General features: G+C 40.3%; 2 long non-coding RNA genes and 2 gene segments (V, D, J or C); 2 read left to right on the forward strand and 2 right to left on the reverse strand.

Annotated features, from left to right (window-relative positions):
* Positions 1 to 400: 400 nt before the first annotated feature.
* LOC128516077 (uncharacterized) lies at positions 401 to 2,015 on the reverse strand. Its single transcript, XR_008356740.1, has 2 exons — positions 1,955 to 2,015; positions 401 to 876 (listed from the first exon to the last, which is right to left on the reverse strand). It is a non-coding gene; the product is annotated as an uncharacterized LOC128516077 (long non-coding RNA).
* Positions 2,016 to 2,145: 130 nt separating this feature from the next.
* The window catches only part of LOC128516013 (Ig kappa chain V-V region MOPC 21-like), a 226,157-nt gene continuing 201,755 nt past the window's right edge, over positions 2,146 to 26,547 (forward strand). The window contains 2 exon segments of the V gene segment in view: positions 2,146 to 2,279; positions 2,407 to 2,733. Of these exon segments, the coding sequence occupies positions 2,189 to 2,279; positions 2,407 to 2,733 (418 nt within the window).
* On the reverse strand, positions 14,523 to 15,576 carry LOC128516086 (uncharacterized). Its single transcript, XR_008356744.1, has 2 exons — positions 15,132 to 15,576; positions 14,523 to 14,998 (listed from the first exon to the last, which is right to left on the reverse strand). It is a non-coding gene; the product is annotated as an uncharacterized LOC128516086 (long non-coding RNA).
* Positions 16,480 to 17,116, forward strand: LOC128516054 (immunoglobulin kappa variable 3-20-like). The segment is given in 2 exon segments: positions 16,480 to 16,639; positions 16,746 to 17,116. Coding segments are annotated over 2 exon segments (408 nt in total).

Consider the following 26,547-nt stretch of genomic DNA (forward strand, 5'->3'; position numbering starts at 1 on the left):
TCTCACACAACTTCACTTATAGTCTTATAATTGTTAATAGAAGGAGAGTTCACCCCGAATAACCTGGGAATTACACATCTGACCTTAAATGCAGCGTGTCTATTACTGACAGTGTCTATTTAATATTATAGTCATTAATATACTAAAATCTTCATGCAAATTGTACTGATGTGTTTACAGAGTGTGAAGGTGTTTAGTGGAAGTGTAGAGGAAGTGAGATTGAGATGAAGACGGCTGAGTGATCCTCTTTCTCCCAGAATAGAGCAGCACTTTCACCAGATGTTCAACTTTCTTCAGCCAAACTCACTGAAGCACAACACACAGCACTGAATCTACAGCTAAACACACTCTCTCATCACACTGATAATGACTATTAACTGGAATAAAAGAAGACACAATGTCCAAAATCAAGCTTTATTTCAGCAGAGCAAAACTACAGGAAGAGCAACAGGACAGTGAAGAGAGTAAAGACAGAAATGTCAGCATTGTGTAGAATTGAAACTCTATTGTAGATGGATGTGTAAGCAGCTCAGTGTTAAATTCTATCTTGGAGCTGTTAGCCTTCACACTGGCTCTTTCTGAACGTGACCGGATGATTGACGCCGTCATGGGAGACCTTACAGACAAACTCCTCCCCCTTTTCCCAGAGTGCTTTGCTGAGGGTCAGGGTGCTGCTGCGTGTGTAACCGTCCTTCTTCTGTTCTTCCGCGCTGGTCAGAACCCCGTCCTTCACCTCTGAGCCGTCCACCGTCCAGCTCACCAGCGCCCCCTGTGGAGAGTAGGCAGACAGCAGGCAGAGCAGCGAGGCCGATCCCTCAGACAGCTGCAGAGAGGAGGGAGGGAGCAGAGACACGGAGGGCTTCACCGTGGGACCGGCTGGAGACCACAAACACACAATAAACACACATTTACACACACTTACACAACATTTACTCATTACTGATTATTAAGAGTCCAGACTGGAAACATTAATGTGTGTTCAGTAATCAGTGATCCACACTGTTCTCACATCACTGCAGCTCAGGAGAAACATCTAGAAACTTCTCACCTTCAGCAGCATTTATAAACTCTACACATAGACATAAAAACAGTTCCTAACTCTAAATGAACAGAGACACATGGGGGGCTTCAAGTTAGGAGCAGTTTCAATGGAGAGACATCAGTCCATTTGGTTTAAAGTCCACTAACAAACAAAGAGAAGATGTGGGAGCCATCAGCTTTGACTCCACACCATAATCCATCTTCCCACCCAGGTCTGTTCAGTAACTGCATCCAGTAGTCACACTGTATTCCAACACTGAAACCCTCAATGAGTGTATTCTTTAAAGCTCTGAACTCCAATAAAGACAAAACTGAAACTCTGCAGCAGCACAAATGTGTTCCAGCAGCAGGAGAACATTTACTAGTGACTCTTTACATCCTGGAGCCTCCAGAACTTTTATCAGATTTATTCTCCTGTTAAAACTCAATGATAATGAATCACTAGACGCTGAACTCAAGGTGACCTTAAACTGCACAGACATCTGGATTTATTCTTTCAGTTGTTATAATAAAATATATTTTAATTAACAATTCAATTTATAATTGTATATCCAATAAATAATAGTACATATTGTAGGACAATTAAATAAATTATTTACAAGATTTCCACATAACATAACAAAACGGAAGTTTGACCAAAGTTTAATTGGTGGTTAATAGATGTAGATGATAAATGTCTTTTTTTATCACAGGGTTTTTGCAAATTCAGTTTTAGATTAGAAACTTCTGTTACTTTTCATAATCAGTTGCTTTGTGATTAAGAGATGTTTGTTTTATCTACTAGACATTAAATCAGTAATTTAAATAAATTTAAACAACATTTTCAGCTTAGCTAAATGTATTTAATTTTAAATGCATAATAGAAACTTATTTCACCAATTTATTGTTATTTAGATGAATAAAAGTCTCTTACTTTTGATGATGAGTTTGGTTCCTCCACCGAAAGTGTACCACAGTGATACATTCTAATGAAGACCTCTGTTACACTACAGTGACCACACACACACACACACACACACACACACACACACACACACACACACACACACACACACAGACGTTTCCATAGAGAGAGGTTCCACTTTGCATTAGCAGCTCATGCTTCAGCGCTCTGCGAGTGTTTATAGCCCTGTGACTTTAACACTTCATGACTGAGAGCTGCTGCTCAGCGACTTCACCCACAGCAACCATGAGTTTGATCAGCGTCTTCATCTGCACACTGGCCCTCTGCGCTCGAGGTAACACAATGTTTTATCTTCTACTGTTCAGCTGACAAATCCATGTGAAGTAGGCCGACTAGATGAACTTCAAACTCAACATCATTATTAATGTAGGGAACCCATTTATTCTTCTGATTTTTTTCAGGATCCAGAGGTCAGGTGACTGTGACTCAGAGTCCTGCAGTGAAATCAGTTTCTCCAGGAGGCACACTCACCATCAGCTGTAAAACCAGTACTCCTGTTTTCTTTGCTAGTAATTTTGATTCTTTGTACTGGTATCAGCAAAAACCTGGAGAAGCTCCTAAACTCCTGATCTATGCTGCTAACAGTAGAGAATCAGGTGTTCCAGATCGTTTCAGTGGCAGTGGGTATGCAACTGATTTCACTCTGACCATCAGTGGAGTCCAGACTGAAGATGTTGGAGATTATTACTGTCAGAGTGTTCATGAGATCAGTAGTAGCTACGTGTTCACACAGTGTTAGAGCGTCGTACAAAAACCTGTGTGAGTGTGACTGCTGCAGCTGGGACCTACTGCAGGTGCTAAGTGACACACATACACACACACACACTACAGTAAGTGTATATGATGAAGCTGACTTTGCTGAAACATACAGCTGTGTGTCATTAGCCTAGCAGTGGAAGCTAACAGCATGTTAATGAATCATTTTACCCAGAGGCAGCATGTAGAGGGAAAAAGCACTGGGTCTAGAACAGAGCTGTCTCAGTGCTGGGATCAGGACTAAATACTGACTCAGACATTTCATCTACAGACAACACAAAATGGGTTCGGACTCTTAAGCCACATTTACACGTGTAAATTTCATATTTATCAAGCAAACCATTTCCCAGTAATATAAATATCATTATATTGAAAAAATATAAAAGCATGATGCTAGATGTACTGGTCATAATTTAACATAATCAGTATTTGGACGATCAGTACTGGCTTCATTAAAGCTTATAGTTACAAAAACAATTTTGGCAATATCTCTATGATCTCCTCCCATTGGCATCGTCCTTCGTCTGTCTGGATGGCATGTGTGTAATTCCTAGATTATTAATAGGTCTAGTACATCCTGAGCTGGGATTCAGCATCTCTCCTCCAGTCCAAACCCCTCCCAGTCAATGAGAGACTGTAGATTTTACTGTTTGTGTTGATCATTTAATATTTGCTTATTCTGCAAGCTGTTTAATCTATAGAGACTCTGGAGACATGTTGTTGGAGATTAATTCATTCTGGGGTCCTTTTCTGGCAGGTTTCATTTGTGATACCTGAAATGTGGGAGCAATGTTACAGTCACAGGGTAATTCTAATTTGTAAGTTTTGCCATTTGTAAGTTTTCCAAGTCTTTTGGAAATATATCCTAGGAAGATCAAATTTGTAAGTTTTATCTTCCTAGGATATATTTCGTATGATCCAATGTCCAAAGCCAGTTTTCTACAACTCTCAATGACTCACAGGGTTCTAGTTAACAGCCAGACTCCCTCACCTGATCATACTGTAACTTGAAGTTTCCCCTTGGCATCAGTCTGCATTTTTTTTTCATCATCGATGCTCATTCCAGGTGTTGATGAGTCTGTTCCCAAAGTTGTTCTCTCCTTTTAAATGTCTCCTTGACTGTAGTTGAACTGGTAAAATGATTGTTCCATGAAATTAGAGGAGAATGATAGCTAGTACGCATTGAAATGGAGTCAGTTTTGTCTTTAAGTACATGATCAGGGTTTATGCAGATTGGATTGGGGAATTATGGTGTGTATAGTGTGTATGGTGAAGTAAAAGAACGACCCTTCAGTGAACCGAACAAAAAACCTGCCTTAAGTTTGTGTTATGACTTGAAACACTGGATATGAAGGTTAACAAACATGAGTGTTACACTCACCTATTTTATTAAGTACATTTTATTGAAAAGAGATAACATGCATTTATCTTTTTTACCTTTTCTAATGAGTCGACACAAAACTGTACAGTACAGTATATATTCACAGTGTTATGAATGATTTGTGGAAGATTCCAAGATAGCGCCGGTGAGGTTGGCTGCCGTCATGACTGCTCCAACCTCTTTTTCTTTGTTTTTGTATTTTAAGGTAATTTTCAGTAACTTTAAACCGTTAAATTCATCACATTTGACTACATTAAGTATGATAGAGGACTCCTTACTAGTAGTTACTCCTGGAACTACTGGCCATCATGTGTCGTCGACTTTACCTTCCTCAGGAGGTAATCAGCGCTGTTTATATTCCATCTTAAGCGGACATGGTCACTGCCTTGGGCAAGCTGCATGAGGCACTCACACAACACCAGACACAACACCGGGATGCTGCGTTCATTGTGGCAGGGGACTTTAAAAGCGCCAACCTCAAATGTGCAGCGCCAAACTTTCATCAACACATTACCTGCCCCACCAGGGGACGAAAGGACACTGGACCATTGTTATACAACGGTCAAGGATGGCTACAAGGCACAATCTTGCCCTCTGTTTGGGAAATCTGACCATGCCGCCATCTTGATCCTGTCACATCAACACCATGGTGAAAAAGGCCCGGCAGTGTCTCTACCACCTCAGGCGCTTAAGAGACTTTAGACTGCCCTCCAAGGTGCTCAGGAACTTTTAATCCTGCACCATTGAAATCCGACCACGCCGTCATCTTCCTCATGCCAAAATACAAACAAAGGCTCAAACAGGAAGTTCCGATTCAGAGAGAGGTCGCACTCTGGATGGACCAATCGGTTGCCAACCTACAGGACGCACTTGATGACACAGCCTGGGACATGTCCCGTAACAGCTCCGATAACATCAGCGTGTTTACAGAAGAGGTTGTGGGATTAATCGGGAAACTAGCGAATTCAATTCAATTCAATTTTTATTTGTATAGCGCTTTTAGCAATTTTCATTGCCGCAAAGCAGCTTTACATAATCAGAAGAATTATTTAAGTTTGTATAAAATGTAAATTTGTAAGAATCAAAATGGTCAGTTTGTCCCTGGTGAGCAAGCCGAGGGCGACAGTGGCAAGGAAAAACTCCCTGAGATGGTAATAGGAAGAAACCTGGAGAGGAACCAGACTCAACAGGGAACCCATCCTTATTTGGGTGAAACAGAAAGCAGTAAATGATCTGCATTTATATAGTGTGTTAGGTGGCAGGCAGTTCAGCTATAATAGCTGATGTTAATTGATGTTAATATGGAGTCCAGGTAGTTATTGAAGACCCAGTTAGACTTGTAGGAAGTTCCAGTCCTGAACTATCGAACTGTCAAGTCCCCAAAGAAACAGTTGCCAACACCAGTCAAGGTCAGAACCATTTTCTAGGTAGAGAGAATCATCCCCAGACACCAGACGCATTCCAGAGAGACACACGGGGCATCCATGTGACGAGATCTTCAGCCAGAATCGGGGCACCAGGATGGGTCAGACAGGTCCGGAGGGCAGAGGGAGTCTGGATCACTGACAGCTCAGGAACGACATGTGTAGCTCGACAGAGAGAGAGAGAAAGAGTGAAAGGGGGAGACGGGAGGAGAGAGGGGGGGAAAGAGAAGAAGAGGAGAGATGGCAGTTAGGTATGGTCACAGTCACACAATGTATAATGTGAATGTATATTTAGTGTAGAGTGCAAGCAGAGACTCCGGCAGGACTAACTATGACAGCATAACTAAACCTGAAGTGATCAATGAGAGTGAGGAAGACAGCATCCAAACATACCAGTTAACCATAATACTCTACGTCCATGAGTCCCCCAGATCTGCTCCTTTACCTATAGCAAATCTTTTTATAAAAATGCTTGGCTAAATAAATAGGTTTTTAGCCTGGACTTAAACACTGAGACTGTGTCTGAGTCCCGAACACTATTTGGAAGACTATTCCATAATTTTGGGGCTTTGTAAGAAAAAGCTCTGCCCCCAGCTGTATTTTTCATAATACGCGGTACTGACAGGCAGCCTGCATCCTTTAAACGAAGTAGGCGTGGCGGTTCGTAAGACACTAGCAGTTCGCTCAGGTACTGCGGCGCGAGACCATTTAATGCTTTATATGTCAAGAGTGGTATTTTAAAATCAATGCGAAATTTCACAGGGAGCCAATGCAGTGACGATAAGATAGGGGTGATGAGCTCATATCTTCTGGTTCTAGTGAGGACTCTCGCTGCTGCATTCTGGACTAGCTGAAGCTTATTTATGCATCTGGCTGAACAACCAGACAGTAAGGCATTACAGTAGTCCAACCTAGAGGTGATAAAAGCATGAACTAGTTTTTCTGCATCGTTTAGCGACAATAAATTTCTTATCCTGGCAATATTTCTGAGGTGAAAGAATGCTATCCTGGTAATATTATTTACATGAGCTTCAAATGAAAGGCTGGAATCAATAATCACACCAAGGTCTTTCACTGTTGCATTTGATGGAACAGAAAGGCCATCTAAAGTTACGGTGTGATCTAAAATTTTACTCCTAGCTGTATGCGGCCCTATGACTAGAACTTCTGTCTTATCCGGATTAAGCAGAAGGAAGTTAATTAGCATCCAATTTCTTATGTCCTGCACACATTGCTCAATTTTAGTAAGCTGTTTTTTCTCATCAGGTTTTGCTAAGACATATAACTGTGTATCGTCAGCATAACAATGAAAACTAATACCATGCTTACGGATTATGTTGCCCAGAGGAAGCATGTAAAGGGAAAAAAGCAGTGGACCTAAAACTGAACCCTGCGGAACGCCAAACTCCACTAGAGAACATGCAGAATAATCACAATTTAAGTCTACATACTGATAACGATGGGTCAGATAGGATCTGAGCCAGGAGAGGGCTGTACCCTTAATTCCTACTACATTTTCTAATCTGTGAAGAAGAATAGCGTGATCAATGGTGTCAATGTCAAAAGCTACACTGAGGTCGAGTAATACAAGCATAGTTACACAACCCTGATCAGAGGCCAATAGGATATCATTTACTACTTTAATGAGTGCTGTCTCTGCACTGTGATGAGGCCTAAATCCTGACTGATACAGTTTATGTATGCCATTTCTATGTAGATATGAGCATAGCTGCTCCGCTACTATCTTTTCCAGAATCTTAGAGATAAAGGGGAGGTTTGAAATTGGCCTGTAACTGGACAGCTGACAGGGGTCGAGGTCAGGTTTCTTAATTATTGGTTTGATAACTGCTAATTTAAAAGATTTTGGAACATAACCAATGCTGAGTGAGGAATTAATTATTCTCAACAGGGGTTCTGTTATTGCTGGTACTATCTGTTTAAGAAAATGTGTCGGTACAGGATCTAATATACAGGTTGATGAATTTGCAGAAGAGATGAGTGAAATTAGTTCATTCTCTTCAAGGGGAGTAAAGTATTCTAGGTTCTGGTCTGACATGGCTAGATTAACATCTGCATCAATTACATTGTTCGGTTTCAAAACCTCAATTTTATGCCTAATATTTACAATTTTATTATTAAAAAAGTTCATGAAGTCCTCACTATTGCATGATGTTGTTGTGGAGATTTCTGCAGTGGTCTTATTTCTGGTTAATTTGGCTACAGCATTAAATAAAAATCTAGGATTATTTTTGTTATTTTCTATAAGAGTGGAGAGATACGTTGATCTAGCTACACTAAGAGCTTTTTTATAGTTCAGGATGCTCTCCTTCCATGCTATTTGAAATACTAACAATTTGGTTTGACGCCATTTACGTTCGAATTTCCGAGCGGTCTGTTTTAAAGTGCGCGTGTGATCGTTATACCAGGGAGCAAGTTTTTTATCTCTAATAATTTTTCTTTTGACTGGAGCTACATTATCTAGGGTATAGCGAAATGTCGACTCTAAATATTCAGTCGCCTGATCGAGTTCTGTGGGGTCAGACGGTGATCTAATCGAAGTTGGGAACTCTGGGAGATTACTGATAAAACTCTGTTTGGTAGTTGATGTGAATGTACGTTTCATACGGTAGCGCGGCGCTGTGTGTACATTATTATTGTGACACACTTGAATTGAGACAAGATAGTGATCTGAGATAACTTCAGATAGTGGTATTGTGAATAAATTTCTTATACTTAATCCGAATAATATTATTAAATCTAAAGTGTGACCTGCTTTATGTGTGGGTCCTACTACACACTGATTTACTCCTACCGAGTCCAGTATGGACATAAATGCTGTTCTCAGAGGGTCTTCTGGATTTTCAAAATAAATATTAAAATCTCCAGCAATTAACAATTTGTCTACAGAAACGACTAGGTTTGAGAGGAAATCTGCAAATTCACTAAGAAATTCAGAGTACGGCCCTGGAGGTCTGTAAATGACAACTAGCGGAATCGACTGAGCTGACTTAATATAGTTAAATACACTTATGTTACTATAAAGAATTTCAAATGAATTAAATTTGTGTCCGTGTTTTTGTACAATAGTCAAATTATCATTGTGAATAACTGCGACGCCTCCTCCTCTACCAGTTAACCGAGGCTGGTGTATGTAGCTGTATCCAGGAGGACTAGCTTCATTTAGAGCTACATACTCGTACTGTTTAATCCAGGTTTCTGTTAAACAGAGTATATCAAATTCCTGATCTGTGATAATTTCATTAACTATAACTGCTTTAGATGCGAAAGATCTAATATTTAACAGTCCTAGCTTCAGATCAGAGGTGCTGGCTGCGCATTCAGTATGATCTGAGTTTGTGGTCTTTATGTTAATTAAATTACTAAAACAGACTTTCTGAGTCTTTCTAAATTTGTTTTTAGCTCGGGGAACAGACACAGTCTCAATATGATGAACCCTGAGTGACGACTCTATGCAGCTAGCAGACGGTTGGTTTAGCCTGTCTGTCTGCTCCCTGGCCTGGGCTCTGGATTGTCACCGATTAACTAGGCCTCTTCTGAGACTATGAGCTATACTGCAAGAAATGAGAGCAGCACCTTCCCGAGTGGGATGGACACCGTCCCGCCCTAACAGGCCAGCTTTGCCCTCAAAGGTCATCCAATTATCAATGAAGCCCACATTGTTTTCGGAGCACCACCTGAACATCCAGCGGTTTAGCGACCATAACCTGCTGTAAGCTATGTCGCCACGTCTCATTGAGATGGGACCAGAGCATACTACTCCATCGGACATCGTCTTCGCTAATTTAAACACCTCTATAAAGTTATTCTTACTAACCTCTGACTGACGAAGGCGTATATCGTTAGCTCCAGCATGTACTACTATCTTAGAGAACCTGTGCTGTCCTAGAGCCCTAAGATTACCTGCTATGTCCGGTGCTCTGGCTCCCGGGATACACCTAACCACTGCCGCTGGCACCCCTAAAGGCCTGGCTAATTTCACATGTCTCATTATAGAGTCTCCTATAACCAGAGCTCTTTCAGGTTTCTCAGTGGGTGCATCACTGAGGAGAGCAAACCTGTTGGACACGTGAAGCGCAGAAGAGGTGTGCTCCGGTGGGCTAGCCTTAGCGTTAGCTTTGGCTGAACGAGTATGCCGCCGAGTCGTCACCCACTCGCCCCGCTGTGAGGGCTCTAATGCCGGAGTCGGGGGCTGGTTATCTCCGCCTGTGGCACCCAGACTGTCCGCTACAGGAATAACTGCTCTCACACTCTCTAACCCTCTCTAAAGTCTGGATGCGCTCCTCTAACGCTGATATCTTCTCCGTCAGAGTGCTCACTAACACACACCTATCACAAATAAAATTACCACTAACGACGGAGGAAGAATGTCTAAATGATAATCGAATGATACCGTGGACAAAAACGACTATCAGAATGTGTCCCAACCAGAAGCCATGGGTGGATAAAACCATCCGCGACGCTCTGATATTTCACCCCGCTGCCTATAACGCGGGACTTGCGTTGGGGGACATGGACCCGTACAAGGCTGCGTCACAGCGTCCGGAAAGCAGTGAAGAAGGCAAGGCAGCGCTACATGAGGAAACTCCAACAGAGCGACTCTAGGAGCCTGTGGCAGAGACTAAGGACAATAACGGATTATAAAGCACCAACATCTGGTATGATGAACGCAGACGTAACTCTGGCAGACAAGCTGAGCACTTTCTATGCTCGTTTTGAGGCTGCAGCTAAAGTCACTATTGATGCTAATGCTAGCGGCACTAACGGCTGCAGACAGAAAGACACTGCCAGCACCGGAAACACGTTCATCATCTCTGAGCATGACGTGAGGAGAGCCTTCAGGAGAGTTAACAACAGGACAGCAGCAGAACCAGATGGCATCTCAGGTCGTATGCTCAGAGCCTGCGCAGATCAGGTAGCACCTGTGTTCACTAAGATATTCAACCTCTCCTATCTCAGTCGGTGATCCCCACATGCTTCAAAGAGTCCATCATTGTTCCTGTTTCAATAGAAACCCCATCCTGCTTCTGTCAATGACTATCGCCCTGTAGCCCTCACCTCAGTAGTGATAAAGTGCTTTGAACGCCTGGTCAGAGACTTTATTATTGCTTCACTACCGGACCCACTGGACCCACTACAGTTTGTATACCGCCCGAACCGTTCTACGGGTGATGCAATCTCTCATCTCCTCCACACATCACTCACTCACCTGGACAATCGGATAGGGAATTATGGTAAAATGCTCTTCATCGACTACAGCTCTGCATTTAATACCATAATTCCCTCCACACTCACCACGAAGCTGGAGCACCTGGGACTCAGCTCATCTCTGTGTCAGTGGATCTCCAACTTCCCAAGGGTTGTGTTCTGAGCCCCCTGCTGTACTCTTTGTAAACCTATGACTGCATAGCCACTTCAAACTCCACCACCATCATCAAGTTTTCTGACAACACTGCCATTGTGGGCCCGATCTCTAACAATGACAAGACAGGCTACCTGGAGGAGCCTAATCTGGAGAACTGGTGCCAGAAGAACTATCTCCTCCTGAACGTTAGCAAGACAAAGGAGTTGATAGTGGACTTTAGTACAAAGCAGGAGAGGAACTACCAGACCCCTATCATCAACAGGAGCCCAGTAGAGAGAGTGGACAGCTTCCGATACCTTGGTGTTCACATCAGGCAGGACCTGTCATGGTCCTGTCACATCAACACCGTGGTAAAAGGCCTGGCAGCGTCTCTACCACCTCAGTCGCTTGAGAGACTTTAGACTGCCCTCCAAGGTCCTCAGGAACTTTTACTCCTGCACCATTGAGAGCATCCTGACGGGAAACATCTCAACCTGGTTCGAGAAAGACACCATGCAGGACAGATGAGCTCTACAGAGGGTGGTGCGATCAGCTGAGCGCATCATCCGCACCAAGCTCCCTTATCTGCACTTGATCTACAGCAAGCGGTGCTGGACCAAGACCAGGAAGATCGTGAAGGACCTCAGCCATCCCAACAATGGACTGTTCTCTCTGTTGAGGTCAGAAAAGCGATTTCGCTCCCTGAAGGCCAACACAGAGAAACTGAGGAGGAGCTTCTTCCCGCAGGCGATACGGTCTCTTAACCAGATAAAAAAACAGGACTAATCATCTTAGCGCTTTTGCAACAATGCACAGAATTGGACACTCATGGACATTATTAATCTGTGCACACAACCCAGTACACTGTAGACGGGACAAACATGGACGTAACATATTTGCACACACATTGCACATTTGCACACACATTGCACATTTGCACACTTTCTGGACATTTTTCATTCATTTCCATTAATTTGCATTTAAATTTATTTTGTCTTGTACAGATAGGTTTTATATTTCTTATATTTTAATTTTTTTTATATTTTTATATTTTGTTTTTACTTTCTTATAGTTCAACTATTTATTTTTCTATTTCTCTTTATTATTTCTTGTTAATTGTTTTTAGAATTTTTAAAGAGGTCCTATTATGCTTTTATTTTCTTTCATGCAGTGTGTCATGTAGCTGTATGTGAACATAAACTATCTGCACTATCTGTGACGCTGACAGTGCACGATAAATAGAGTATTTGTCTATTTATAAAAAAGAATCGGCTCACATTCGCCTAAACGAGTCGTTAGCAAATCTATTTTTACTCTGTTACGGATCCACGTCACTCCGTAACATATTTGCATAATGTCCGCCTACATTCTACGTCGTGAACAACGTGCCCGCCCACATTCTACGTCTTGAACAACTTGCCTGCCATCTTAAAATTAATGTTACCACACTCTTGTTAATGTGACCGAGCATTCATGGCAGGTTCGCTTAAACACTTTGTAATATATAAAAACAATAAAAACGTGAGCAACGAAATCCTTTTTAACTGGTGATTCTCCACCATTCACCAAAACTGAACTTAAAACTCGTGAAGTGGCAAGGTGCATGCCACAAAGATAAAAGACCTCTCGATTTTTGTAGCCACAGTTAATATAAAATTTGCTGATCGTCACACGGTAAAACCGACGCCATCTTTTTTATGTATTGACGGGTCTCCAGAGCCGTCGTTCAGTTATGGTCATGGGCGTTTCGTTTTCCGACACACGCTGTAGCGGTAGACCGATCATAAATCACCGCGCCATCTGACCAATCACAGCAGTGAGGGCTCACGGAAAGGCGAGGTTTAGACAGACCGAATCGTCAAACTGCTTCACACGAGTCGTTTACGAATCATCTAGAAATGGGGTAAAATTAATTCTATTTTCAGAGAAAACTAAAGTGTTTTTTGACCTTGCATACATGTAAACCTGTTTTAAGAGACTCAATATTAGCAATATTAGCAATCTTTAAAATGGCATAATTGGACCTCTTTAAGGTCACTGGCGGTCATATAAGCATTTCACTGCATATCGTACTGTGTATGACTGTGTATGTGACAAATAATGAATGGAATTTGAATTTGATTCAGTGACATTCAGTACTGTGAGTGATGTTACTAACTGCATTGTTGTATAAAGTTAAATGAGTGTTTTTTCTGCTCCCCCAGCAGGTGACCGGAGGTAATGTCTACTCGCCCTCTCTATCTCGTACTCCTGAGTGAGAGAGCTTCCCAGTCAGTCCCCTGTCTCTCTCACAGAGAATCAAGATTAACTGACCCGAACATGACATGAAAACATGTGACGTGTAAACACACACACACACACACACACACACACACACACACACACACACACACTTCTTATGCCCCTTTTTACATTTACATTTACATTTAGGCATTTAGGCAGACGCTCTTATCCAGAGCGACTTACAAAAAGTGCTTTAATGTTTACATCATTGGATACATACTTACACTGGGTTAACTAGGTTAATAACTAAGTGCCATTAGTCCAACACAACTGGGAAGGTTTTTTTTTTTTTCTTTTTCGTTTTTTTTCGGGGGGGTTAGTCCAAGTACTTTTTGGATACTATGGCAACCCACACAAGATACCACACCTGTTAAAAAAAACCAAACTGCAACATTGTGTACAGAGTATAACCCAAGGAGGAAGACTGATGAGGAAGAAGCTGATACTGTAGTCTCCTTTTGGTCAAAAAATGTAACTAAACCCGAACACCAGATATGCCATATCCCAAGTGGATGACAACCCACTGGAGCATTTCTGTTCTTCTCTGATGTGACTCGGACACGTACTTAAATTATTGTTATTTAAATTGTATTAATTGTTATTTTCTAATTCCTTTAACATGTGTAACCATGCATTGTGGTACATTAATGAATGTTTCTGTTTCTGACATGTTTCTGACTCATTTCTCTAACCGGTGACAGGAACTGCCTTAAAGGTGAACTGATCTCACACATTATTTCTTATGGTGAGATTCCACAGGAGGTATCATCAGCCTTTTATAGTGTAATGTTATTATTCTGGTCAAGGCAGTGATGCACCTCATTGTGGGAATATACAAGATTGTATGATCTTAAAGTGTGATTAACTCTATCCTTATGTACAGTTATATTTCTACTGCAACTAAATAAATGAATAAATAAACATAAGTAATAATATTGTAGCAGCTAAAGTTGATTTGCAGTTTAAATTGTTTGATAAAATAATATAAAATAAGTCTGCAGCTGTCAGTTCACTCAAGCATAAATCCTGCACTAAGTAAAGACATGAAAGCAGCTTCCTGCTCCACACCAACTAAACACACAGAGTCAGTGTTAATCAGTAAATCAGAGATCAGTGTAGAGGAAGTGAGATTGAGATGAAGACGGCTGAGTGATCCTCTTTCTCCCAGAATAGAGCAGCACTTTCACCAGATGTTCAACTTTCTTCAGCCAAACTCACTGAAGCACAACACACAGCACTGAATCTACAGCTAAACACACTCTCTCATCACACTGATAATGACTATTAACTGGAATAAAAGAAGACACAATGTCCAAAATCAAGCTTTATTTCAGCAGAGCAAAACTACAGGAAGAGCAACAGGACAGTGAAGAGAGTAAAGACAGAAATGTCAGCATTGTGTAGAATTGAAACTCTATTGTAGATGGATGTGTAAGCAGCTCAGTGTTAAATTCTATCTTGGAGCTGTTAGCCTTCACACTGGCTCTTTCTGAACGTGACCGGATGATTGACGCCGTCATGGGAGACCTTACAGACAAACTCCTCCCCCTTTTCCCAGAGTGCTTTGCTGAGGGTCAGGGTGCTGCTGCGTGTGTAACCGTCCTTCTTCTGTTCTTCCGCGCTGGTCAGAACCCCGTCCTTCACCTCTGAGCCGTCCACCGTCCAGCTCACCAGCGCCCCCTGTGGAGAGTAGGCAGACAGCAGGCAGAGCAGCGAGGCCGATCCCTCAGACAGCTGCAGAGAGGAGGGAGGGAGCAGAGACACGGAGGGCTTCACCGTGGGACCGGCTGGAGACCACAAACACACAATAAACACACATTTACACACACTTACACAACATTTACTCATTACTGCTTATTAAGAGTCCAGACTGGAAACATTAATGTCTGTTCAGTAATCAGTGATCCACACTGTTCTCACATCACTGCAGCTCAGGAGAAACATCTGGAAACTTCTCTAACCTTCAGCAGCATCTATAAACTCTACACATATACTTAAAAACAGTTCCTATCTCTAAATGAACAGAGACACATGGGGGGCTTCAAGTTAAGAGCAGTTTCAATGGAGAGACATCAGTTAATTTGGTTTAAAGTCCACTAACAAACAAAGAGAAGATGTGGAAGCCATCAGCTTTAACTCCACACCATAATCCATCTTCTTTCTGATGTAGTGTTCACCCAGGTCTGTTCAGTAACTGCATCCGATAGTCACACTGTATTCCAACACTGGAACACTCAGTAAGTTTATTCTTTAAATCTCTGAACTCTAATAGAGACAAAACTGAAACTCTGCAGCAGCACAAATGTGTTCCAGGAGCAGGAGAACATTTACTAGTTACTTTTTACATCCTGAAGCCTCCAGAACTTTCATCAGCTTTATTCTCCTGTTAAAACTCAATAATAATGAATCACTAGACGCTGAACTCAAGGTGACTTGAGTCACCATCATCTGGATTTATTCTTTCACTTTTAACAGTAAAATGTGACAAATTACAAACACAATCGAATTAATAAATGAATAAATAAATAAAATAAAACATTTAGGCATTTGGCAGATGCTTTTATCCAGATCGACTTACAAAAGTGCTTAAGTTTTCATTATTGGATAAATTGTTATTGTGATAATTATGATCTCACTCTCACTCACTCACTCATCATCTATACCACTTTATCCTGTATTCAGGGGACGTTTGGAGTCTATCCCAGGAGACTTAGGGCACTAAGCGGGGAGCACCATGGACAGGGTGCCAAACCATCGCAGGGCACACACATACACTCACTAACACACTATGGGCAATTGCGGGAACGCCAATTCTGATTTGCAGGTCTTTGGACTGTGGGAGGAAACCCACCTATCATGGAGATAACATGAAAACTCCATGCACACATAGATGGGAATCGAACCTGGAGGTGCAAGGTGACAGTGCTAACCACTACACCACCTTGCCACCGGATAATTAAGATACTTCACATAATTAAGATGCTTTTTTAAAAAAAACATACTATACTTTATAGTAATGATTTTAAATGATAATTTTTTGGCCATTCCAAAATAGATTTAACAATCAAATTTAAAATAAAAATAAATAGAAATTTTCATGTATTAACCATTATTAAGATAAATAAAAGTCTCTCACTTTTGATGATGAGTTTGGTTCCTCCCCTGAAAGTGTACCACAGTGATACATTCTAGCCATTTGTACAAAAACCTCTGTTACACTCCAGTGACCACACACACACACACACACACACACACACACACACAGACAGTTGTGGTGTTTGCATATGTGTGCTGTGTCAGTGCTGCACACACTTTAAGAGCTGTAGTGCTGATCAGAGTGTGTTCAGTCCTTTCAGAGCCACTGACACGCAGCACAATGATGATGGTACTGATTCTACTGCTGGGGACACTGGGACTCCTCGCTCACCGTGAGACACTCTCTTTACTTTTATTATTCATACACATCAGCACATCACTCTCACACTCACTACTACATTTGTTTCCATTATTTTAACTCTGCATCCTTTTCTTTAGAGTCCTTTGGGGAAATCGTCCTGACTCAGTCTCCAGGAGCTCAGTCTGTTTCTCCAGGACAATCTGTTACTCTCACCTGTACAGCCAGTCAGAGTGTTAGCAATTACCTCCACTGGTACCTGCAGAAACCTGGAGAAGCTCCTAAACTCCTGATCTATGCTGCATCTACTCGTCAGTCTGGGATTCCAGATCGTTTCAGTGGCAGTGGATCTGGAACACAATTTAGTCTAAAAATCTCTGGAGTTCAGACTGAAGATGCAGGAGATTATTACTGTCAGCAGACAGGTTACACTCCGTACACACAGTGTTATAGCGCCGTACAAAAACCTCCCTCAGCTGTAGAGGAAGTGCTCTGAGTCAGAAACACACACTGATCTGAGAACAGCTGCAGATCTCCTAAAGCTGCATTCAATTTAAAATGATCAACAACAGACCATCACAACACTGAGAAGTTTCCTCTAAAATCTAACTGTCCTGTTTCACATAATGCACTAAAGATATGCAGAATAGTCCTTAAGGGTTCCAACAGCAAGCTTGTAATGTATTGTACCCCCTCAGTACAGTTTCATAATTCATAAAGTTGCTTGAAGTTCAAAAATGCAAAATAAAGTTGGTATCCTCTAATAAGCCACAATCTTACTGTATGACTACCCAGGGCTCATTAGTGTTTAAGAAATCATAGTTATCTATGTCATTGTTCTTGACAGATGGAAGTAGATTTAAGGAAACAGAGTCCTCAGCTCCACCCTGATCACACCCAGAACAGCTCCTTTGCCACTTCTACAAAGCTACGCAATTTTGTTTTTAATTTAGGGAATAGGATTTCTTTTACATATATTTAAGAATATAGAGGTCAGGTGACTGTGACTCAGGGTCCTTCTTTAAAATCTGTTTCTACAGGAGACAATCAAAGGATCAAACCGTGTCTTTATAGTCCTTGCTTTGTGCACTGGGATGGAGTCATGTTGGATTAGCCACAAAGTTAAAAGAATGGCATTGTACAAGGTGTCTTGGTGTGCTGAAGCATTAAGATTTCCCTTCAATGGGGATAAGGGGCCTGATTGATTGAAACATTGAATTCAATAATTAACAGGTTTGGTTATATACGCATTGGCGATAAAGGAAGCTGCTGCTTACTAAAGAGAACATTGCTGCATTGCCACCAATGACCCCAAACACCAGAGCAAGTCCACAACAGAATGGCTTCAGAATAACAAAATCTGCCTTTTGGAGTGGCCGAGTCAGAGCCCAGACGTCAACGCATTAGAAATGCTATGGAATGACTTGAAGAGAGTCATACACGTGAGATGTCCAGAGAATGTGACCGAGCTAAAGCAGTTCTGCCTGTAAGAATGGGCTAAAATTCCTTATGAATGATGTTCAGGTCTTATCCATAGCTATAAATATATTTTGCTAACAAACAAAAACAAGTTCAAAGCCAATTGCTGAAAAATATTACTTTTTATTTGAAGCCAGCTTCTGAAATAAAACAAATTAATTACAAATTACAAAAATATTGCCATAAGAACACACCACTAATGCGCTCTGTAAACACAAAGTTGTATTTTGATTTCTGTTAAATTATTAATGGAAATAAATGATTATACATGTCTCTTTGTAATTACATAGTCTATCAGATACTTTTATTGTACAAAACTACCCCCAAATATGCAAATCTGTAAAATATTCATGTACATATTTTCATCCTAATAATCACATTCATTCAGCTATTAAACTGTATAAATTCAGGTTGAGGTGCAGGTGAGAACAACTAACGGCGACACGACTCATCTGAAAAACAAAGAGAGAAATTAACATTATTATTAAAGTACAGAAACTGCGTGTGATATATAAAATCCATCATGAATAATTATTATATGTATTGACCACAAATTAATAATTATTATTATCATTAACTGTTTAGTATAACTATTATTATAAACCAATTTTAAATATTTAGAGATAGGTCAATAAGTCTTTGGACGGTGCCACAAATTGTGGTATTTTTGTGCTTTGTACACCACCATAATACAATACACCGTAATGGTGTTGAAATAAAGTGTAGACACTCAGTTTTAAATCAAGTTCATTCAGTCACTCACTATAGCGCTTATTCTGTACAGGATTGCTGGAGGCCTGGAACCTATCCTAGAGAACCTCAAGCACAAGGCAGGGTACCCCCTGGACAGGGTGATCTAGAGGTGCGAGGCCACAATTTAAGTTGTTTACCAAATTACAGGCATTTTTTCATGAAGTTCCTCCATTTTCACAGGCTCCAAAGTGAGTGGACAAACCAACAGGAAGTATTTTTAATAACTGGATGCCAAATACTAAAGTCCAGGACCTGTGAAAGCTGTCCTCCATGATTGGGGGGATTAACACTTTTTAAACAAAATATATTCCGATCTTTTTCGTACTTAACTTACATTACTTATTTTAGATTAACCATTTTTATTTTGTTCTACTTTGTTCTACAGCAGTATCTCTACAGTGTGTGAAGTTCATCTTTTTCGACTCCTGTACACACCCCGTGCTATATGCTACAAGCAAAACCTTGAGCAGGCTCTTGGCCTCCATCATAAATGGCAATCTGAGTATATTACACAATAGCCATGTATGCTGTGTTTGTGGTTCCTCCTAGGTGACATGTACACTGTCTGAGCAGCCATGTTGGTTTGATATCACTCCATAAGTGAGAAGAGATCTGATCCCTGGGCTACACCAATCCAACAGGGTGAAATCAAAAGTTGAGAGGCGTTTTTCTAGTTTTTTTACATTCTGGTAATGGGAATTACAGGGTAGAACTTGGAATTGACTGCAGGATTACAGTGTGTGGGATTTATCAGTAGCCACTAGCTATAACTGCATACACACAATGTAGTTCTCATGCATCTACTGGCAGTTCTTACATACATAAAAACCCAGGGTAAAAATCCCTTTAAATGTTCTTTAAAGTTCCTTAATCAGCTTTATCACTGACTTTATCTCATGAAGTCTCTAAGTAACATCTAATGAGCATCTTGGTGCAGTCATGTGACAGTCTGTGTATTCGTGCACCCATGACATCATTTCCAACATGTTGGTGTGCCCGGTTAGCACATGTGACCGCACTGGATCATTTTATAAAGCTTGTTTAAATCTCACTGAAAGTAAGCTTCCACACATTTAACAATCCTAAAGATTTAACAACATCCCATATTTTATATTCACTTTGTTCTGACTGCATCGTGAACAAATTGATCTAAAACAAGTGAAAAAAATAATTCACATAGGACTTTTAACCCTAAAATATTAGGGGAAAATGCCATGTGATGTCTTTTGAGATGTCTTCTACGTGGTCTGTTTGGCCTGTCTTATATGACCTTTAATTTTCCTTAAATGAGAAATGGGATTTAATGGGTTAAACATTGTTCTTCTCACTGTGATACAGTGCATCTGGAAAGTATTCATAGCTCTTTACTTTTTCCACATCTTTTATATTACAGCCTTATTCCAAACTGGACTGAATTAATTGTTTTCCTCAAAATTCTACAAACAATACCCCATAATAACAAAGTAAAAAACATTTATTTGAAATATTTGCAAATTTATATTTTAAAAAATCACATGTACATAAGTAAGTATGAGCTCAGCACCCGTTCCCACTGATCATCCTTGAAATCTTTGTTTCTACAACTTGATTGGAGTCCATCAGTGATAAATTCAGTTGATTGGACATGATTTGGAAAGACACACACCTGTCTATACAAGGTTTCATAGAGAGAGGAGAACCTTCCAGAAGATCAACCATCTCTGCAGCACTCCACCAATCAGGCCTGTAGGGTAATGAGGCCAGACAGGAGCCACTCCTCTGTAAAAGGCACATGAGAGCCCACCTGGAGTTTGCCAAAAGCTACCTGAGGGACTTTCAGACCATAAGACATTAACATTCATGTAGATGATGCTAACGACACTTTAGCCCTCGCATTTATGGACTTACTTAATTTCCTTTGGGGTTAAACAAAATATAAATAGATCAACTCACCGCTGTAATCATACACTAGATTTAATTATATCTCATGGTATAGATGTCACAAATATAGAGATTTTAACTCAAAGTGATGATATCACAGATCATCACCTCCTGATATATACTCTACCCGTAGAACAGATTAGCTGTGTCTCTCCACGTTATCGATTTGTTAGAAATATGAATCCGACTACTAAAGACAGATTCACAAGTAATCTACCGGATCTGTCCCAAATTCTTATTAGACCCCTAAATGCAGACGATCTAGTCGAAGTGACCAGCAGCATGGGTACTATTTTTAGCAGTACATTAGACACTGTTGCTCTAATCAGATTAAAAAAAGTCAGAGATAAAACACTTGCTCCTTGGTACAATAGTCATACTCGCGCCCTAAAGAGAGCAACCCGTAACCTTGAGCGAAAATGGAGAAAAACTAAATTAGAAGTTTTTCGAATTGCGTTTAAAGACAGTATGTGCAGCTATAGACAGGCTCTAAAAACCGCTAGGACCGAGCATCTTAGCCAACTGATAGCAAGAAACCAAAACAATCCCAAGTTCTTATTTAGTACAGTAGCCTGCCTAACAAAACCTAAGATGCCTGCAGAGAGTACTCCACAACATTTTAGTAGTGAAGATTTTATGGACTTCTTTAATGAAAAAATCGATAGCATAAGGAAGAAAATAACAGAGGTCCAACCTCTAATAGCATCTCATGATCTAGTTCAGCCTAGAGCTTCACATTTAGATTTTCAGTGCTTTACAGGTATAGGACAGGAAGAGCTGTATAAACTTATCACCTCAGCTAAATCAACAACGTGCCTGTTAGACCCAATACCAACCAGATTTTTAAAACAAGTGATGCTTACAGTTGGAGAGCCACTTCTAAACATTATTAATTCTTCATTATATCTAGGTCACGTCCCTAAACCTTTGAAGCTGGCAGTTATTAAGCCGCTTCTTAAAAAATCTAATTTGGACGCGAATGAAATAAATTATAGACCGATTTCAAACCTTCCGTTCATATCAAAAATATTAGAAAAAGTAGTATCAGCTCAAATATGCACATTCTTGCAGAAAAACAACATCCTAGAAGAATTTCAGTCAGGTTTCAGGCCCCATCATAGTACAGAAACTGCACTAGTTAAGATTGCAAACGACTTGTTTTTAGCTTCAGACCAAGGCTGCATCTCAATATTAGTCTTACTTGATCTAAGTGCTGCATTCGACACCATAGATCATAATATTCTCATAGACCGCCTTCAAAATCATATAGGTATTCAGGGGCAGGCATTAAAATGGTTTAGATCATACCTGTCTGATCGATACCATTTTGTAGATCTAAATGGAGTACCGTCTGATGTAATGCCAGTGAAATATGGGGTCCCACAAGGGTCAGTTTTAGGACCTCTCCTGTTCTCAATTTACATGCTTCCCCTGGGAAACATCATTAGAAGGCATGGGATTAGTTTCCATTGTTATGCTGATGATACCCAATTATACATCTCAACAAAACCAGATGAAATACCCAAGTTGTCTAGATTAACAGAGTGTGTCCAGGACATAAAAGATTGGATGACCAATAACTTTCTTTTACTAAATTCAGATAAGACAGAGATATTGCTCATCGGCCCAAAAACTAGCACACAACAGCTTTCACATTTCAGCCTGCGTTTAGAAGGATGTACTGTTACTACTAGCTCAACAGTAAAAGACCTGGGCGTGATATTAGACAGTAACTTGTCTTTTGAAAATCATATTTCCAATATTACAAAAACAGCCTTTTTTCATCTTAGAAATATTGCCAAACATAGGAGTATCCTATCCGTATCTGATGCAGAAAAGCTAGTTCATGCATTCATGACCTCCAGACTGGACTATTGTAATGCATTACTAGGTGGTTGTCCTGCATCCTCAATAAACAAGCTACAGTTAGTCCAAAATGCAGCCGCCAGGGTTCTCACTAGATCCAGAAAATATGATCATATAACACCTATATTATCATCCCTGCACTGGCTACCTGTTCAATTTAGAATTAATTACAAAATAGTACTACTTACATACAAGGCTTTAAATGGTTTAGCTCCCTCATACCTAACCAGTCTTTTGATACGCTATAATCCACCACGTCCCTTAAGATCACAACATTCCGGACTTCTGGTAATTCCCAGAATTTTAAAATCTACAAAAGGGGGCAGGGCATTTTCATATTTAGCTCCAAAGCTTTGAAATAGCCTCCCAGACAGTGTTCGGGGAGCAGACACGGTTTACCAATTCAAAAGTAGGCTCAAGACGCATCTCTTTAATCTGGCATACGCGTAACTCATCCCATAACCTCATACTCCAGTACACCTATCCTGAATGGCAACTACGCTAATTCTCTCCATCTTTTCTGTATTTTTCTACCCATCCTGAGACATCTGGAGATTGTGCCAGCTTCAGTAGACAAAGGCCAACCCTGCGAGGTTTCTAAGGCATCTTGAGAAGGACCTGCTCCAGCTAGATTCTGCTTTATGATGGCTGGAGCTACACATCCTGCTCCTGTGCTTCCAGTGATGCTAACCCCATCTGCCCTCTGCACCTACTGACTCCCTGTGCTGAACTGGACTTCATGTTAATTTAAATAACTTCTGTTATATTGAACTTTCACCTGCACAAAACACATGATGTTATTTCTATCTGTTATCACCCAGATGAGGATGGGTTCCCTGTTGAGTCTGGTTCCTCTCAAGGTTTCTTCCTATTGCCATCTCGGGGAGTTTTTCCTTGCCACTGTCGCCGTCACCCTTGGCTTGCTCATCAGAGACATTTCATTCATCATTCATTCATTTCATTATTATCTAGACACATTTTTCTCACACATACACACTTCCAAATATTTTCTTTTCTTTTCTAAAAAAAAAAAAAATCTTTAAATTTTTTTTTTTTTTTTTGTGAAGCTGCTTTGGGACAATGACCATTGTTAAAAGCGCTATATAAATAAAATTGAATTGAATTAAATTGAATTGAATAAGAAACTTTTTTTTTTGGTTGAAGCACCTTTGGCACCAATTACGGGTTCAAGTCTTTTTAGTATGATGCTACTAAATTTTTTTCTGGGAGGTGCTTCTCTCTCCACAGAGAAATGCTGGAGCTCTTTTAGACTCACCATCATGTTCTTGATCACCTCCCTGACTAAGGCCCTTCTCCGCGATTCTCCGCGATCGCTAAGTTTTGCTCTAGGAAGAGCCCTGGTGGTTCCTAACTCTCTCCATTTACGGATAACAGAGGTCACTGTGCTCATCTGGTCCTTTAGTGCTGCAGAAATATTAATGTACCCAGATTTGTGCCTCAATACAATTATGTCCCGGAGGTCTACAGACAATTCCTTGGACTCCATGGCTTGGTTTGTGCTCTGACATGCATTGTTAACTGTGGGACCTTTTATAGACAGGTGTGTATAGTAGAAAAATCTCAAGAATGATCAGGGGAAACAGGATGATCAGGGGAAACAGGATGCATCTGAGCTCAATTTTTAGTGTCATGGCAAATGGTGTGAATACTTATGTACATGTAATTTTATTTTTATTTATTTTTAAAGATTTTAAACAAACCTTTTTCACGTTATCATTATGTGGTATTGTTTGTAAAATGTATAAAAGATTTAAATACACATTTAATCCATTCTGGAATAAGCCTGTAACATAACAAAAATACGTGGAAAAAGTGACGCACTGTGAATTTTTTCCAGATGCTCTCTGCTGCTGTGTGATTGTGTTTTAGTGTTTATTTATTGTAAACATAAAATAATTTGCAAAGTAATGAAATGGAAATGAAAAGGAATTAATGTACAGACCCACTCGGAGAACTCTGTTTATTCCTCTTCCTGCTCCAATTAATCCATCTTCATCCTCCTCCTCTTCATCATTTTCTTCTTTCTTTTCTTCCGTACTCCTCGCGTCATTGCTGAACCCCTCCTCTCCAACCACAGACTCCTCCGAGGGGTACGTACACACACACTCCAACTGAGAGTCATCAAAACACACTCTCATCTGAAGGACAGAGATTCAGAGACAGACAGATATAAATAACCTTTTATATATATATATAATTGATAATTTGTATTAATTGACTATGAGTGAGACAGGTGGTCGTAATCTGGGGTAGCACATGTGACAGCAGTAGCTCAATTTATTAGGGTTGATTTAATGTTACTGAAAGTAAGCTTCGACCCATTAAACAATCCTAATGATTTAACAACATGTCATATTTTATATACAATATGTTCTAACTGCATTTCTTAAACAAATTGATCTCTGTTTGTTCTGTCTTATATGACCTGAATGAATCTCCTTTAAAAGAGAAATGGCGGTGGGCTTTTATTGGTTAAACACTGAGAGTCATCAAAACACACTCCAACCTGAGAGCCGGAGATTTAGGGACAAACAGATAAACAAACAAATGAATAACTCTAAATAAATCATATTAAAAAACTGTATATATATATATATATATAACTGAGAGTGAGACATGACTATCAGTGAGAGAGGTGGGCGTGTCTATCAGAGAGAGAGGTGGGCGTGTCTATCAGTGAGAGAGGTGGGCGTGTCTATCAGAGAGAGAGAGGTGGGCGTGTCTATCAGAGAGAGAGGTGGGTGTGTCTATCAGAGAGAGAGGTGGGCGTGACTATGTATTAGAACGCGCCTCTTGTGCATATATGAGTTGATGAGGTCGGTGTTCATTTGTTACTTGAACAATTAAAACCTCAATGCTGTGAGATGAACTGCTTTTGCTATGATGGTGTTTGCGGTATTGCACAGAACAGGAAGTGAGGCAGTGTTAAAAAGGAAGTAGATACTGCACCATGTGAGTGATAAAGTCACCAGAGGATAAAAAAAAAACATGAAGACAAAGAAAAGGCATGAAGAGCTCGAGAGTGTGATGGTCATGATTTTTGAGGGTTACAGTATGAACAACACAATATATTATAATTATACAGTTTATACACAATATACAACCTGGATAGTTACACTTTATCAGGAACTGGTCTGCACCTGCTTATTCATGCAGTTATTCACTCAGCCAATCATGTGGGAGCAGCGCAGTGTATATAATCATGTGCATGAAGGTCATGAGCTTTAATTCATGTCCATATAAAAAACAGTATGGTGGAGACATGTGGAAATGCCTTGTATATGAAACGGGTCAGAGGAGACGCTTCGATCTGGTTTGAGCAGCAACTTACATTATCTCTCTTTACAACTGTAGTGTAGAGTGAATAAGCATGTTATAATGCACAATAACATTAAACACCAGAAGATTATATCAGGATCCACTGCAGTGTTTTCTCACCGCTGTAGCTGAGGATGAACCTTCACTGTGACGAAGGCTCTGACCTTCTCCAGCATCAACACCTTGTTGTTTATTAAATGCATTGTTTTCCTGAATTATCTTATTGTGCATGTTTAGTCAATGTTTTAACCTAAGGCAGTTTCATTTCTGTCAGTCTGAACACGGGTTATACAGGGACAAGTGTCTGTTATTGACCTGCACACAGACAAAAGCAAGCTGTCCCATTTAATGCACTTAATGCAAAAATAAGATAATTAAATAAATCTATGAAACGGATTGGAAATCATTGTTACGAACAAAATAAGGACACACTCCTCATGAGTATGTACAGGAAAATAGATACAGTATGTGAAACACAGAGTGCATAAAAAAGGGCAAGTAACACCCCCCCCCCACACACACACACACACACACACACATTTACATGTAAGTTTACATTTGTACATGCTGTGACTCTGTTTAACT

This window comes from Clarias gariepinus, chromosome 2 (assembly GCF_024256425.1).
Source record: "Clarias gariepinus isolate MV-2021 ecotype Netherlands chromosome 2, CGAR_prim_01v2, whole genome shotgun sequence".
In the NCBI taxonomy this organism is placed as follows: Eukaryota; Metazoa; Chordata; class Actinopteri; order Siluriformes; family Clariidae; genus Clarias; species Clarias gariepinus.